The 17,484-nt window shown below is 40.4% G+C and overlaps 1 protein-coding gene across 1 annotated transcript; it reads left to right on the forward strand.

The window, feature by feature from the left end:
* Window positions 1-8,029: 8,029 nt before the first annotated feature.
* Window positions 8,030-16,234, forward strand: RB195_000691 (uncharacterized protein; the record flags this gene model as incomplete). The annotated part of the gene is made up of 8 exons (XM_064197168.1): window positions 8,030-8,116; window positions 8,426-8,519; window positions 9,403-9,501; window positions 11,176-11,333; window positions 13,504-13,631; window positions 13,787-13,904; window positions 15,867-16,017; window positions 16,101-16,234. The coding sequence occupies 8 exons, from the start codon at window positions 8,030-8,032 to the stop codon at window positions 16,232-16,234; spliced, it is 969 nt and encodes a 322-aa protein (XP_064053049.1).
* Window positions 16,235-17,484: the final 1,250 nt, after the last annotated feature.

Raw genomic sequence — 17,484 nt, forward strand, 5'->3', positions numbered from 1 at the left:
GTGAATGGAGAGATGAGTTACGGCGTTTACTATCCAATTTCCATCACCTCAACGTTATTACAGTCACGGATCACTTCGCTCACGTTTTATTTCTCTGACGCCATATTTGAACCACACCGGATGTCCGACTGTAGTTATCTCGCGGAAGCAACTTCTTTTGTTGAGAGATAGAAATGAGTGGAACATTCAGAAGACTGCATAGGTGATGTTTTACTCGTAAAAAAAAGTTCTGAAGAAAACTTTGATTGGGCAGTAATAATATTGTAATATATAACTCATGAGTGTGAACTCAGGGACTACTCTGGTTCTTGCGATATACCTAATGATCTCATCACATTGTCTATTCATTTTCTTTCATCTATTTCTTCGCTTAAGTTCAAAAAATGTACATCTACTGCACATTTTTCGACTTAGAGGGAAAAATGGTAACTCGTGATATTATGTTGTCTGTGTCGTTAGAGGACATAATCGTAGACAGCAATAATCTTAAGAAGGAAAAAACGCATATTCTTGAAAAATGTCAATCATGGAGCAGAAAACTGTTTTATTCTAGGATAGTCTTTTCGTATTCGCTCTCAGCTTCGTGATCAAAATGTAGTCATACAATTTTTTGTTGTTATAGAGAGGTTTTTTCCTATATATGATAAACTTCATCCTCTCAGATTGTGAAAAAAATTATACAAATAATAGGTATAAATAGTACAAATATAAGGAACGAATAAAAGAAATTTTGACAAGCTCATGTGGAAAGCACATGTGGAGTTTAAGAAAAGGAAGAGTTAGCGCAATATCAAAAGATAAAGAAAACATCACGAGTTAAAAATGTGGAAATAGAAATGTGGAAATAACGTTAGATTAGCGAAATTGAAAAATAGCAGCAGCTGATAAGTTATCCTAGACTGGTAATCCAGTCTACGGAAGTCCTACAATATGGGGATGAATAGATTTGCTTCCGCTTAGGGACAAAAGAAGATGTTCAAAAAACATTGAAAACAGCGTAATCGATGTTGGCAAGAATGGAACTAGGCATAGTTACGTAATTGTTTATAGTAAAACGTTGGAATTTGTCATGGTAGCGCTTGCACATCGGGATTTCACTCAAGCGCTGAGCCACATAATCACTTAAGCTACACAAGAACGTGACGCCCTTCTTCTTTGTAGTTAGGTCCAACGTCTTGTGCTTTGGTGGTGGCCAGTTGTGTTCGTTTAGCTGTAAATGAGCATATTTAACCATTGCTTAGATTTTGAGGATTCGATACAGGTGTTGAATTGCTGGAGTCTCTGGACGTAGCATTTTTGCTCATTGTCTAAAGGAAATCCACATAATCCGCATCAAAAAGTGATATTTGATGGATAGACGCGCATGTCTCGCTCGATAAAAGCAAACATTATGGAATATCGTTCCGGTAAACATCAACTGAACAGTAGCGATGCATTCATGAAAGAGCTACATATTGTTCTCGCAAAATAACTCTAAGATAGTTAAATACTGGATCATGTGATACAAATGGATGGAGCAAGGAAAAAAAAGACAGTGGTAAATCAGAAAGAAGACTAATTGTTTAGGAGTTATAAAAAACTGGTAGAGATACATCAATGCGAAGAAAAGCGAAAAATCAAAACAATTTGCGAATGTGAAGTTGACCTACTCCAAATCTTCCATCTAAAACTTCTGATAAATGGGTTTTCTTAATTTCAACGACATTTGTTTGCAAATTCGATCTGCAGAATTCACACAATGCTTTGGAAGCAGCATAAGGCGCTCTAAAGCTTGATATCCCTTCACTTTTCAGTTTTGAATCTTGAACGATTTCGCCACGTAGTTCTATGATTTCTGGCAATCCTTTTTAGTCTACAATTCAATTTCCCTTCAGAGGCGATAGATTGGTACCAGATTTATTTGGGAGTATAAAAACACTGAGTTGATGCAGGCTAGGCTAGCACCCGCAGGTCATTGCATGAGTTAGCGTTTCTAAACCTCAAACGATTCTGAATTGAGGTGGATATGTTGGTGCATCCCAACCGGATAGATTAGCCAACAAGATAGTTTGCCCTTTATTTTTTATTCCATCTACCATTTTCCATAACACTATGCGTATTCTTTCCAGTTCTTGATGGAGTTTTATAGTTTTTTTTTGGTAGTTTTCTTGGTTGGTACCCGTTATGATTTATTAAACTGGATATGGCAGCTCTGACGTGCTGAACTGACGTCCATTGCTTATACTGTCGTCTATCAAGACATGGGGGATCCATCCCTTATTTAATGTGTTACGTTAATGTTAATGTGTTGGGCTTTCAAACCTTTATTATAAATTTTTACTGCTATATATTACATAATCAAAAGGTGGGAAAGGGAAGGAGGAAATCGTGCCACTTGGGTGGCGTAGCCCAGAAGACGAGACTATTCTCTTATCGGAGAGAGTGACTGCGACCACATCAACTTTTGCAACTGCATCCTGACACTTTCTTCTTCTTTTTATCTTCGGGATTTCTCTGCGTGTTAAGGAACCACGCGGTGTGCATATCTAACATCACTGCTAGACAAATTTGGTAAGCGTTGCAGATTGGAAATAACTGCACGAACTGAACAAGCTTTACCTCTTGTCGTTGCTTCCATCGGAAGTATCCTTGCGGTGCTCGGACATGGCACCGCAATCCTTGGTACCGGCGATGTTGTCCTATGCGTATTTGCTCGGGCGTTGTTCGGTGGATACGATCCTCCTCGGGCGCTCTAGGCTAGGCTCTGTGAGCCCAGTCGTCTCCACTGTCAGGCACCTCTGTCTCTGAAAGGAATGGTCATAATATCGATTTCGTGCAAAATCCATCACTTACATCCTTACTTACACTTCAAGTCTATTCCGGACTTCTAAATGTCTAAAAGAAAACCCACCGCCAGAGATGACATCTGAATGCTTCCAAAGCCCGCCAAAATGCATGGTGGGCACTTGAGACAGCAAAAAGAAGATGGAGAGATGCATCCTAAATGCAAAACATCAGCAGGCTGATCGCTCTAAAGGCATCACTCCACGAATCTGTGGTGGTAAGGATTTCCTGTGGTGTATTCGTATATGGGGTCGTAGATTATTGAGAGAAGGATGATTCCGTCGATTTCTTCCTAATTGCCGTAAGAAACGGCCCGGAAGATACGGCTTCGAGCGTTCCGGCGCACTATTTTCCACAGCGAGTTCGATTGGAGCGCGCCAGCCTTGTGCACGCGCGCATCTTCCGGCCTGATGGCAATTAGGAAGAAGTGAACGGAATCACACCCCTCTCCATAATCTACTATCCCGTGTGCAAATACTTTACCTGAAATCCGCACCACCTCAGATTCGTGGTATGCTGCCTTTAAAAGAAGGGAATGGAGTTCTTATCTGCTAGTAAAGTTTCCGAAGAAATAATATTAGCAAGGTTCCTAGGGTAGTCTACGAGGACAATCCAAAAACAGATCTTGCGAACTCTTTATTTCGGTTCGTGGAGGGCTTGCGCTTCAGTTCTCAGACTTGTCGTGAGCAGCTTGTGAGTTTTGTTGAGAGAGCATTGATTTCTTTGCAGGCTTGCAAAAGTTCTTGAGAAAGAGGAAAAGGATGTCGCATTCCTGTAACATTCTGAATGACGAGCATTGTCAAGCAGCTTTGCTGCGTTCTTCACAATTGGTATGTGACGGCTCAGGTGTGACTACCTTCATTTCTATCGCATGGGATTCCCGGAATAAGGCAGACGATCGGTCGTAGCTTCAGCAAACAGCTATTTGACCATTTGACCATTTGACCCTGTCAGTACACAAACTGGCCACAAATTCCTATAAACTCCTTCCTTCTGACTATTCGACCAGTAGTGGTAGCCCCAACCAAGTTCAGAAAGCGTTGACAACTCTCCAAGTTCATGCTGGCAGGCAGACAAGGTTTGCATCCCCATGTAGCGGTGCCGAGAACCCTCAAATCCTTGCTTCAAATGCGCCACTAACTCGCTAAAGTCAGAGCGATCTTGGTTGTTCAGTTCCTCCAATTTCTCATCCAAATAACAAATGAGGAAATCTGCTATCTGCTGTAGCGTCGCAGCACGCACCCGCACCACGTCTTCTAGACGACAAAGCCACAGTAAAAACTGCGTGGCGTCGTCGCCTGAACCTGAAACGGAACTAGTCTGGGTATCGGCCCATCCGGGTTATAAACAGGAATAATACAAACAACATCATTTCCTACTGTAGATCCGGACTCATTTAGGTTATGAACCAAAGTAGAAGTACTTTTTTCTACTTCCGTTATAAAGATGTACAACACCGGTGCTAACGTGTGTCCCAAAATCCGTCGCAAAAATTCATTACTTTAATCGAAGTGCGATGAGTTCTGTGCGTTTGAAAAAAAATGCCGAACATATTCGTGCAGATGTTGAAAAGATGAATCACTGAAGCAAGTTTTCAACATATGAGGTGTTTTTTAATCTACTACGTCCGAATTGAGTGATGGTTGCGGTGCAAAAACGCATCCTCGTATTTTTCAGGAGTTACCGTGAGTAGTTTATCTACACCAATTATCATGAATTGAACAAAATCAATTACAATGAAGTGAATAATAGTGCAAACCTGTTTTTGCTTCTCACATCTCTAATGTGACGCTCACACCACGGGAATTACTCCGGTAATTCTGTTTATTACTTTTATTAGTACTTGTACTCGAGAATTAATCAGGTAATTCTGATTGCTACTTGCATTATGAGTGCGAGTCAAATAATTATAGAAGAAAGTCTCAGGAAGGTTACTACTGGAGTACTTCCACGGTAACACTGCAAGCGAACATAGGCAGGTACCCTAATCGTCCAAGTTGCGCAGTAAACAGGTTATCGCTCGTCGCTATCGACCTTGCCGTTCGACGCGCTTATCTGCGTCGCGTTTTTTTGTGGATCACTCATGTTTCAATTTCTCTGATGCACTGTTTACTGACCACTGTGCACTTGTTTTTCTCCTCCTTTTACCTCTTACTTTTCATTTATTCAGTGGACTTAGGTTACTTAGGAGAAGGAAAAGATGTTCATTTATTATTCTTGGTTTTTTTTTTCACTTCCTCACATTCTTAGCTGCTCTTTCGGAAAGAACAGGGAGACCGAACCTGTATAGAAAGAAAGTTAGAAATTATATAAGAGTATAGAAAGAAGGAAGGGGTAAGAAGGTTTATACTATACTTTTGTATACTACGCATACTACTGCACTTTACTAATGTATACTATATTTTACTATTTTGCTTCCACTTTATTTATTTATTTATTCCTAGCCATTATGGTAAATAAATGGGGACAGAGAAAGAACACCCATAATCAACAACAATAGCAACACACTGTCAATGTCTTACTCTTAAAAAAGTACAGATCGGTTTGGAACATGTTGCAATCGTATGATACAAATTCTTCCCCATTCATTTTTGATTATGGACATAAGGGGTCTGAGAAGACGACTCTATGAAGAAAACTTCATTAAGAAGGATTAGATAAGAAAAACTAAGAAAACCTGGTACAAACACTTGTTTGATTTTCCTTGGATTTTTTGTCATGTTGATGATTTTTTCTCATGTCATGTTGCCTACTGCCCTTTGTCATTTATTTTTTCTTCTTCATTCATTCATCCTTTCATTCTATTTCGTAACAGAAATGGAATGAAAACAATATGAATATGAAAAATGAATATGAAAATAAAAACGTCCAATGTTCGTTTACAATCAAGAAGATTAGCGTACTAAAATATAGTAATTTTCAAGTTCCCTCAGCAAGGGCTTAGTGTTGTGGCAAATTTAGTAGGGTTCCCAAGATATTCTGCGAAAGAAGTCGGTGCAAAGAATTTCTTGATGTTTTTTCTATTTGGTAATAAGGTAACGAGGTTATGAACTACCTTTTCTAGGATTCTAGGAAACAACTAAATTAGTTAGACTTAGTCAAAAATCTTAATGATTATTTATGTTCTTGATTAACATTAAATTAGTTCTTTATTTCTTGTGAAGACCTAAAAATAAAGGATGTTTTTTTAAAGACAACGATGCTTCCTGAATGGTTGCGCTTTTAGATCCAGCTCACTTTACTGTTTCTTAAAAAAATATTCAACAATTCTGTTGAATTCTTTGTTCTGTCGCTTAAAGATTTGTAAAATTAAGAAGTATTCGGAGCAGTCACGAAGTGCACAAATCCAGCAAAATCACAGGAACAAACCCTTCAGAACAATCTCATCGTCTTTGTCACCAGCTTCTTTTCTTTACGATCTAATCCGATTATAAAGCACTACACCACTACAAAAGGCGCGGGAAGTTTCCGCCAGAAAAGGAAAAAGACGTTTTGTTCGTTTTCTGGCGAAGAATTGCCTTGTCTACTGTTAAAGAGCTGAGGAATGATTTTGCTAAAGTGAAGAACGTGAAACTACGAGTCCAGCGATTGCACAGGATTTTACTGTGGTATTAGTGGCTCAGGGCGGGTGTAGTTTAGCGGTTAGAGGTTCCGCTTCCTCCACGATCGATCGGAGGTTCGAATTCGCCCTAGTGCTCACCAAGCCTTTCCTTCCCCCCTGGTTAAAAAAAATTTAAAAACCTTTTTTGGGGGTTGACAATCGGCTAGCCCCCTTTTTTATAGGCCAGTTACCTTCGTAAACCTCAAAAATTTTGAATTGAAGTGAAAATGGGGGTTAATTATAAAAATTTTTTTTTTTTTTTTTAAAAAAAAGACAACTGCAGATAGACTTTTTTCCTGTGCTACTCTTGTTAGCATATGCCAACGCTATCATCCTAGACATTTCAAATTTTATTAGCTAAGTTTTGTTTATTTATCGAAATGACTGTTTTTTTCCACGGTATTCTGGTCAATTTCATTAACAAGGTTTCCGTGTATAAATTGCTTGTCCTGAGGCATAAAACTGTTTTATTGGTTTGTTGTAAACAACAGCATGTACACATAACGTCTACTTTCCTCTTCGGAACGTCTCCTTTGTTTTTTTCCCTCCTGCTGGTCTTTTTTCACTTCTCATTTCCGTGATATTCTACGCATTTACGTGATATTCAAAAATTGAAAACAAAGACGATTTATGATGTTTGGGTAGCGTAGTTGAATAACGCACATTCATCATTTACGGGAAGTGATTTTCATCAAAGACGACATTCCACGAAATTGCTGGGATCTTTTCAGGAGAAGGTAGTGTTAGGGAACCAGATTACAACAATGAACGTGTGCTTGTTCGATTTCCCCCGATATTCGGTGGAAAAATGCGTGAGAAACGGCTTACCTGTACGAATTTCCCTACGAGGCACATTATGACGTACTATCCCTGTACAACCAGCTGCGTCTGCGAGCGAGCGGATAGTAATCACTGAAGTTTCCCCTGGTTCTGCTAGCTCGAGTAAAACCAGTGGATAGGCTGCTGTGGGGATCGGCGCGTCATAAGGTGCATTGTAGAAAAATTCGATCAAAGATGTTGTTTCCAACGCCGTTTTTTAGAACGATCAGTGGGAATTTAGTGTGGTCGCGCACATACTCGTAATCTACATCCCTAATTCTATCCTTTGTCGAAGTGGTCCCACGGTCTTCAATTTCGTTGTATGCTGCCTTTAAAGACTTCCCTCAGATCAGCAAAAAAAAATCTCCAGGCCGAATCACAGCGATCGTCACTGAGCAGAAGGGTGTTAATAGATGGTAATAACTCTTATTTCACTTTTTGTTGGATTTGGCGAAGGAAAACAATCCAAATGTCAATCTTTTTCTATTTGATGGCGATAGAATAACTAGTATTTTATACTAGATATTGTTTTAGGATAGTACATATTTGTATTTTGTAGTATTTTGATAGTGTTTATTTATATTCTGACAGCAACAGTGAGATCTCATCCGTATTTTTCAGATGTTTAAATTCCCCTTATACCGATTTGCATTTATGTATTTTCCGTCCAGTCAGTGAGGGATTATGTCCCTTAACTATTAAATTTGTATAAAACCTGGACCTGAAATAGTCATATGCAAATGGCAATGCTAATTTAAATGTCCATGCTTGTATTTTAGCCAGTCCATGGAAAAACACCCAACATATATCATCGATGCCTTCGCCAGTGAACGATTCGCGGGAAATCAGGCTGCTGTTTGCCTAATTCCTAGGGTAAGTGGATTTTATCACTTGGTTCACAGTAACATAGCTAAAACTGCAATTATCCTCTGGTGAAGTCTGGTTGGAAGAAATTAACCACGCTCTTTTTTTTAAAGGTGAATAACTAAGTTGGTCAGTCCCAAAAAATCTAAGAATTACTTTTAGAGTATCTATAAAATGTATGTAGGCTAAAGCCACCAAGTGGAAAAAGGGAAGATAGATATTCCAGAAATTAGAGTGCGGTTCAGTAGCCTGTCCCCAACTAGTTTCTCTCCGTTATTTTCTGGAGTCGTCTCGGTTTTTTATGGTAAATGTTTACAGATTCTGAGAGATGAGGAATATCGTAAAATTGCTGCTGAATTTAATCTTTCGGAAACAGCTTTTCCTATTCCAACTAACGGTGATTATCAGACAGGTCGGTTTGCTCACACGTCCATATTGTTGCCACACTTCGCCGTCTGCGCCCACGGCAAGCATGACTGATTACGATTTCATTTTTACAGGCATCGATCATAGCGAACATATTTGTAGTCGGGTCAAAACGACATGAAGCAGGGAGCAGTAGCGTTAGCGGTTGCGCTCGAAGCGCTGCGGTGGAGCGTAACGGTTAGGATCGACTGAGCACCCATGCTACCACCGTTCACTGCTGCAGTCTGCGATGGTCCCACCTCGACTCCAACCGCCGTCTACACCGCAGCGCTTCGAGCGCAACCGCTTACGCAACTGCACCGTGCTTCATGTCGTTTTGACTCTATTATACATCGATATCCAGTAGCAATGAAATTTTCTTTTTCACCAATTTTAGTCGCGTCATTTCAAAAGGGGGCTAGCAGCCTATAGTGCTTAGTTTCTTTAATTTTACCAATGAATAGTTGTTTTTAACTGTCTTACACTGAAAATACATAGTTAAGAACTTTATAATTGCAGTCTTTTAAAATTCCACATTTATATCAATCACTACATACAATATCGCACCGGTGCTACTGACAGCCGAAAACATCATTCTTTTCGAGTTCTCTGTTTCCATGTATGTAAAAAGAAACTTCGATGAGAAACACATCCATCATTTCGTTGCCTATGAATCGAGAGTTCGCTCATCCTTCTCTCAAAACAAAGCAGGAACTTGTTCAGGAACAGGTTCTCGGCTTCCCTTTCTCTAAATTTTGTCAACGTTTTGGTGTTTAAGACATTAGAACATTCAAGTTTTGTCTAAATACCCTTATGTAGTCGAACATAGAAAATACAGTGCATAAATAAAATTTATGAACCTATTGGTGTTTATGTTTATTCGATTACAGCAAGCGCTTTCACACTACGATGGTTCACTCCAACCACTGAAGTGCCGCTATGTGGACATGCTACATTGGCGACTAGCCATGTTTTGTTCAATGAAATAGGTGAGTGGTCATTTTAAAGGATAAGGATAAAGGATAAAGTGCCTGGCGTTAATCAATCCGCTTGGGATGCGCCACCAAATCACCAATTCGGAATCGTTTGATGTTTACGAACGTGTAACTGGTCCACACAATGACTTGCGGGGGCTAGCCGATGTGTCAAGTCAGTGTTTTTGTCCTCCCAGACAAGTCTGGTACCAATTTATCGACCCCGGAGGGATGAAAGGCTTGGTGAGCACTAGGGCGGATTCGAACCTCCTATCGATCGTGTAGACAACCTCTAACCAGCTGCGCTACACCCGCTCCAGTGGTCATCTTACTAGGTGAATTTCTCCTGTAAAAATTTATGCCAGCGAATAAACCAGGCAACTATATTTGATCGATATATTCAAAGGCGAATCACCCGATCGACGGGCTGGTATTATTGCCAAACACAGTTGCCTGCGTCTTCACCAAAGCGTGTCGTCCTTTGAACACAATACAGCTCTGACGAAATCTTCTCGATCTACAGTATGAGCATATGTGCGATAGGAAAAAACCGGACCTTTTCGGTGAAGGGAGTTTAGCTCACGGGATGTAGATCAAGTGATGAGGATCCCTTTGCCAGTTATGCAGAAATGAATGGGTCCCTTCCCCAAGTGTTGAAAAGTGAAGGGGTCTCTTCGCCAACCCTCCAAAAGTGAAGGGGGTCGGAGCATCGGCTCTGACTATTGCATGCATGAGTATGATCCAGCACAGAATCCATCCATTTGTCAACGTTCCATAACTTGTGAATCTTGGCATCTCCGGTGAACTGCCTATCGATACCGGGCGACCTGGGTACCTTCAGTTCGGCAATAGCCAGCAGTTCAGCGTAACGAGACGGAGAATTGTTGCCAAAGATTCCACACCTCCTCTAGATATTTGACCTAACTGGGGTGGACGTTGGTAGTGTGCTGGAGAACAGCACCTGTTTGCAATATCTGGGTAGCTTCCGCCATATACCTGTGCAAATTACATATAGTCGGGTCAAAACGACATGAAGCACGGTGCACCTGCGTGCGCGCTCGAAGCGGTGCCGTGGAGGCAGCAGTTGAAACCGTGTTGGGACCACGGTAGCGATGGCTGGTGCCACCAAGGGTTCCAGTGCGCTCCTAACCGCTACGCTTAGCCGCACCGCCTCGAAAGAAGCCGCGTACGCAATTGCATCGTGCTTCATATAGTTTTGACCCTACTGTAGTTCGCACGCGTCCAAAGCGTATACTCAGACGTCTCCTTGAATTTAGTATAAGCAGGGTCTCAGCGAGCAAGTACCAGTCGGAATCGTCCCTATATGCGATGCCTTAACGCGAATAAAATAGAAAGATGGAGAGAATTACTTCCGAAGGCCACATTTCCGTGAAGAACGTAAAAATGAGGATTTGGATTCAGTGTGCCATAAATCATCTATTAAATTCTTTATGAATATGGCTACATTTGCAGCTCGCTGTGATCTTTTTGTGTTTTATAAGTTTGTTGTTTTTCTGTTTTTTTTCTGTTTATGTTTTTCATTGAGGATTAATTCTGATAAGAATGCTAGATCACAAGCATCGTAAACTTCCCACCTTTGTATTTTCGTTTCCCTGGACTCCTCTTACTTGGATGCATATTTCTTGTACATATGAAGACAATGTAAGGAGCCTCGTTATCAAATTTCAGGCAACAAATCGCCATCGATCAGCTTTGCCACAAAATCGGGAGAATTAATCGTTCAGAAAAGAGATCATGATCAGGTTGAGATGGATCTTCCTCAGTATGGGATAACACTAGTTCGCTTTGTTGGAGCAGTTAATCCTCTATCCCGTTTATTTTCTGAGGTACTTCTTATGCAATTTCTAAAGTGATCTTAAGATTAAGGAGGTAGAACGGATGAAAATTTATGAAATTTGGGTGTCTAGAGAAAAGTTACCATGAACCTGTAATTTTCTAACGCTAAACTTTTTATACTACTTTGTATGATGTGAAAAAGTTCACCTGCCCGTTCGTTGAGACAATTTGAGAAAAGAAAGAAGAGGAAAGAAAGTGGGAGAGAAAAGAAAAGATCACAGAAAAAAGGGGAGAAATGTGGAGTTCGAAGAGACCATCTAATTCCCACGCTCCCACTATTTAGCCCTTACCCAATAATACACAATTAATGTACCTGGTGTTCATTTTCAACGACTTTGAGGAGAGTTGATATAACGTCTGTTAACTTGAAGAGCAATGTTAAATGAATTATGAATTCCCTAAGCGATCCTATTTTCCCCAAGTAAAAGATTCCGGGAACACATAGTCACTAAGTGTCACTATATAACCCTCAGCGATAGCACTACGAGCATTAGAAAAAAGTTTAAGATTAATTTTATGGAGAAGGTAGGCATATTTTTTTATCAAAAAAGTAAAACCTGGGAAATAACTAATTCAATCATTGCACAATCAATGTTGCTGTCTTCGAGACCTTAAAGGCACCACCCAACGAATCTGAGGTGGTACGGATTTCAGGTGGAGTATTCGTATACGGGATAGTAGATTATTGAGAGAGGGGTGATCCCGTCCACTTCTACCTAATTGCCGTAAAAAAACGGCCCGGAAGATATGGCTTCGAGCGTTCCGGCGCACTATTTTCCACAACAAGTTCGACTTGAGCGGTCGCTTTGCCGCGCGCTTCATGGGTTTTGTGGTGATGGCAACATATAGGGACGATTCTGATTGGTACTTGCTCGCTGTGACTCGTAGATTATGGAGAGGTTGGTGATCCCGTCCATTCCTTCCTAATTCCCGGAAGATACGGCTGCGGGCGTCCTGGCGCGCTATTTTCTACAAAGAGTTCGATTGGAGCGCGCCAGCCTTGTGCACGCGCTGCATCTTCCAGGCCGTTTTTTGCGGCAATTAGGAAGAAATGGATGAAATCATTTCCCTCTCCATAATCTACGATCCCATATACGAATACTCCACCTGAAATCCGCACCACTCCAGATTCGTGGGGTGATGCCTTTAACTGCAATATCATACTATTGCAGTGCTTTCGCTCACAAATAGTTCTGAAACATTAGAGAAGAAAACAGTTTTTCTTCCATAAAACATGTCTTTGAAGATGCTAAGGTTAACAGTAACTTGCCTCTGTTTGATTTTTGACAATGAGATGTGTATAATCGAATTATGAGGACGCATTGGTTTTCAAACGAATCCTTAAAGGCATCACCCACGAATCTGAGGTGGTGCAGATTTCAGGTGGAGCATTCGTATACGGGATGGGAGACTAGGGAGAGAGAAGTGATTCCGTCCATTTCTTCCAAATTGCCGTAAAAAACGGCCCGGAAGATGCGCGCCGCACAAGGCTGGCGCGCTCCAGTCGAACTCCCTGTATAAAATAGTGCGCCAAAACACCTGAAGCCGTATCTGCCGGGCAGGTTTTTTACGGCAATTAGGAAGAAATGGACGGAATCACCCTCCTCTCCATAGTCTCCCATCCCGTGTACAAAAACTCCACCTGAAATCCGTACCACCTCAGATTCGTGGAGTGATGTCTTTAAAGTCAGCGTGTCACGAAGTTGACGTAGTGTAGACACCTGTGGTGGAGCGTTTTCACGTGGTTCATGAGAACAAGCCATGTTTCTCACGCCCTTTTTCTAGGACGATTTGAAGAAATTAAGCAGGGCCGAGCTAATATTCTTGATTTACACCCTGAAGTCTACGCTTTCTGTCAGACATGCTACACCAATTTCGTGATACGTTACCTCTAAGAAAGATTTCAGAGTTTTCTTTTGGGGTACAATATATGTGGAGGGCAGTCAGGAGCACCCAAATTTCTCGAAGAAAATAATCAAATCAATCGGGGTCCTATCACCTAAGTATTAGTTTTAGAAGATCTATGACATGTACGCTAAAGTTACTAAGTAAGAAAAAAGTAAGTTAGAGGGTCGAGAATTAAGGGGGCTACTGGATGCCTCCTCCAATCCCTAACTAGATTATGCATTTTTCTTTCTCTTTGTATACCTTTTTCTTCAGTTCGATGCTCCATCTCATTTGATGGATCTGATCGACTGCATTATTCCATCTTCTATCACTGTCGAAGCTGTAGCATATGCGAGCGAGGCAAAGAAGCTGATCATAGTGATCGACAAGCAAACTACAAAGTATGTTCATTCAACGGTTGAGCACAGCAACAGGGCACAGTTCATTGATACAGATGCGCTAAAAATTTACTATTAGCAGAAAAGGTCTTCTAAAATCTCATCGTAAAAGTATCTAGACTCATTCTTTCGAGGTACACCACACTTTTTTTTTTAAGATTTGAGCTTTCTGAAATCAATACAAAGCAGTCTTCGAAGATGAAGGCGCTGGACCCGGATGGCGAGTTTGTGCGTGGAGTCATCGTCACTCTTGCGCCTTCTAATGCAGAACGACAGGTACGAGCATTATTTACTTGTCATAATTATATCACTCGGTATAATTAGTAGTTTTTAGCAATGACATATGACATATCACCTAAATCTTTACGAAATATGACTTTGTATGGGTTACAACATTCCACTTTGAAAAAGCGTGCCACGAAACTGACGCAGCACCGAAACCTTATGGAAAATATAAAGTTCGGGGTGTAGGTATGGAATATGAGCAGGGCCCATTCCGTTCCCCTAATGTTCCTTTGAAAAAACGGAGTGAGAATGGCGTCGTTTCTTGCGAAGTACGTGGAACGCCCGCTGCATACGCTACGGTCCTCTTAGCAGTTTGTTTATTGGTTTTACTTGAATAGGCTGGTGGTGAGGAGACCTCATTGATTATTGACCACTCGCACGTAGACGCAGCGCGTGCTCAACGGTGGAGCGTCCCACTGTTACCTCTCAGGAATGAACGGTGTTCCGCACGACCCTTTTTAAAGGATGACTAGGAGAAACTGAACGGACCACGACCAGGCTCATCTTCGTAATTTACACCTCGAACTCTCCATATTTTCGGAGAGATTTTCACACTACGTCAATTTCGTGATACGCTCAGCCTTCAATAAATGCAGGCACATGTGCCACGTTCCTATTCTCTGAATTTTGTCGTTCGCTTCAGTAGTTCTCGGTTTTATAGTGATTTCAAATCAATGGAGATGGAGCTTCATAGGATCACCATCTCATCGAAACCTCGAACCATTTCCAGGTTTTGGGTAAGGGCGAGGTTGTCGAAAACCCAGTCATAAATAAAATTACATTAAAGAATAGTTGACAAAACAAAGGAAAGAACATGTGCCCAACTTTCGGATTAATTTTTGAACGTTTATCTCTAATAAGCACAAAATCAGGGCAACATTAGGGGCCCGTAATCAGCAGAGCGAAAAATTGGGAGCGATTCCTTTCGCATACCTTTCTAGTGTTGGGATCCGCGACAGTTAGATACAATGAGAAAATCACGTAGGTAGAGGAGATGAATTTAAAATCCATTTCTATAAAAAGACACGAATCCATTTCCCAGGACAAACAAAGGATTTCAGATTTCTTAATTTCTCACGCCATTTTTAGTGACAAAGAGAAATCTCAAGTTTTTATCAACAATTTTCTCTGCACATTTTTAAAATTTTTTCATCTAAAAATTCAAAAATTAATTTTTTTTCATTTTTAAAACGGTAACGATTCGACTCTTCGGCAAAGCAATAAGATCAGATGTATCTGTTTTAGATACATAAATAGCTCACCAAACATAACTTATCTTCAACAGAATATAAGAGAAACGAAATAGCACAGAATTCATTATGCTATCTGATCATTGTAGAAAAAATGAGCGTTTTTAATTTTAATTTTTCCCCATGTCATCTCTATGCACGAAAGTGGCAAAAAAATTAGAAATGGTTTTTCTCTTTTACTCGCAGGGAAAAAAAGTCCTAATGCTACATTTAATTTGATCGGACTCGGAACTCGGCACGAGATTGGAAATTTTCATCAAGATTTTCAGCCACAAATCAGTTTCATCTTCTGTATATATTTCAATATATATGTATGTGTGTATTTCTGTGATTTTGCTCAACTTTTTGTTAAAACAGTGAGGAACTACATATTTGTATTCCATCCTATTGGAAACAGTCTTTTTTCTGTTAAGATTATGGACCTTATTTATTTATTTATTTATTTATTTATTTATTTATTTATTTATTTATTTATTTATTTATTCACATACACCAATGGCGCAGAAAAGAAAGATAAAAAAATGGAACACACTTTGTCTGAGTCAGAGAATCTTACGAAGAAAAAGAAATTACAAACTTTACTTAAACCGAAACCCAATTTATTGTCAGAGAAGACTGCCGCTGTCTTTTTTTTTGCGGCGGATTGCAAGTCCAGCATTTTAATCGTTACCTCACTGCAAACTGCTTGAAACATTAGGTTTAGGGCTTCACTGACGCTGAGGATGAACCATTCGACTACGTATGCCGGTATTTTGCTCCATGGGTAGGAATCACAGAAGATCCAGCAACTGGTTCCGCTCAATGCGCATTGGCTCCGTTCTGGTCGGCTGTTTTAGGGAAACGTGCTCTATACGGTACGCTTTACGCCAATCTATAAAATATATTATACGTAAATGTATTGCTAGTCAGAATATCCTCAATATTTGCCATTTTTCAGCTTATCAGTCATTCCCCAATCGTGGAGCACAGTTCCGAGTTCATTTGCTGGATTCTAAACGAATAACTTTATTGGGTCGATCAGTCACTGTCTTAGAAGGACAACTACATCTGAACGAAGCTATTTTTTATTGACTTGACTTGAAAAATGTGGCCGTTGTTTTCCTTTGCTGTCGTATTCAATAAAAAAAATCTTATCACAGAGCATGACCTTTAGTTTACTACGTTTTTAGTTCTATACCTCATAGGTATATTGCGCAAGTGCAGTAGCTGAAGTAAATCCACGGAATCTATGCATTTAATTGTTCCTAGGGATTTTTTCAATGAACTCTTTGCTTTCAAGTTCCTGTTTTAATTGTAACGAATGAACTGTGTCGGGCAGCCGATCGTGAGTGGTAATTTTGCAGGATTTCCTGCGTTTTATGTCCACTTCTTGGTATCTTTCTTACTGTAACCGTAACTATCCACTGTATCCAAAGAGTGCTGCAGTGGAGTAAACCGGCCTTCCATAACTGCCGAGCGATTGAATGCGAATTACAGTAATAACGCCTTTGTAGCGACAGTGATTGGGCGAGTGACAAAAAAATCTCAACAACGCCAGTGATTGGGCAAATTTTTATAACGACAACTGTGGACTAACCATTATACAAATTTTCGGGTTGATTTCGAGGATTATGGTGGGTTAATGAGGTCGTCGAGAAGCAGTCCATGAGGTACTAGCATGGACCGAAACATGGACAGCATGGTCTCGCTCTAGAGCGTAATCAAATCTGGTTGTACTCTTGTTTTCATGGATCGCTTACACGACTTCCAGGCATAAAAGACTGTTCCCACTTTGGACGTACAGTATTTTACATCTGACTAGCTTTACCGAACGCTATGCAGAAACAGTACATAGCAGTACAGTCATAATTATTGCATTAAAAAGGATAAAGTGCAAGGGACTCATCAATCCCTTTGGGACGCATCTAGGTGTTCGACCTTAATTCAGAATCATTTGAGGATTATGGACGAGTGTAGCCCACAGAATAATTTATTTCAGCAAAGCCAATTTGTCAAATCGGTGTTTTCATCCTCCCGGATAAGTTTGGAACCAATTTATTGACCTCGAAGGTATGAAGATTGTTCCTCGCGCAGTTTTGAACTATCGGCAGTGCAGTCGAAACCGAACCTTTTTACTGACTGCGCTACACCCACCTCAACTATTGTATTACCAAGGGAACTTAAAGGCAGCATACCACAAAATTGACGTGGTACAGGAATTCCAGGTAAAACGTAGAGTTCGGATGTTCGATTACAGAAACGAAAAACGTGTTCCGCTCATTCTCATGCAATCGTCGTAAAAAAAGACACGGCGTGGAAGAAGATCGTTTTTTTTTCTAAGG

This window comes from Necator americanus, chromosome IV, assembly GCF_031761385.1.
Source record: "Necator americanus strain Aroian chromosome IV, whole genome shotgun sequence".
NCBI lineage: Eukaryota > Metazoa > Nematoda > Chromadorea > Rhabditida > Ancylostomatidae > Necator > Necator americanus.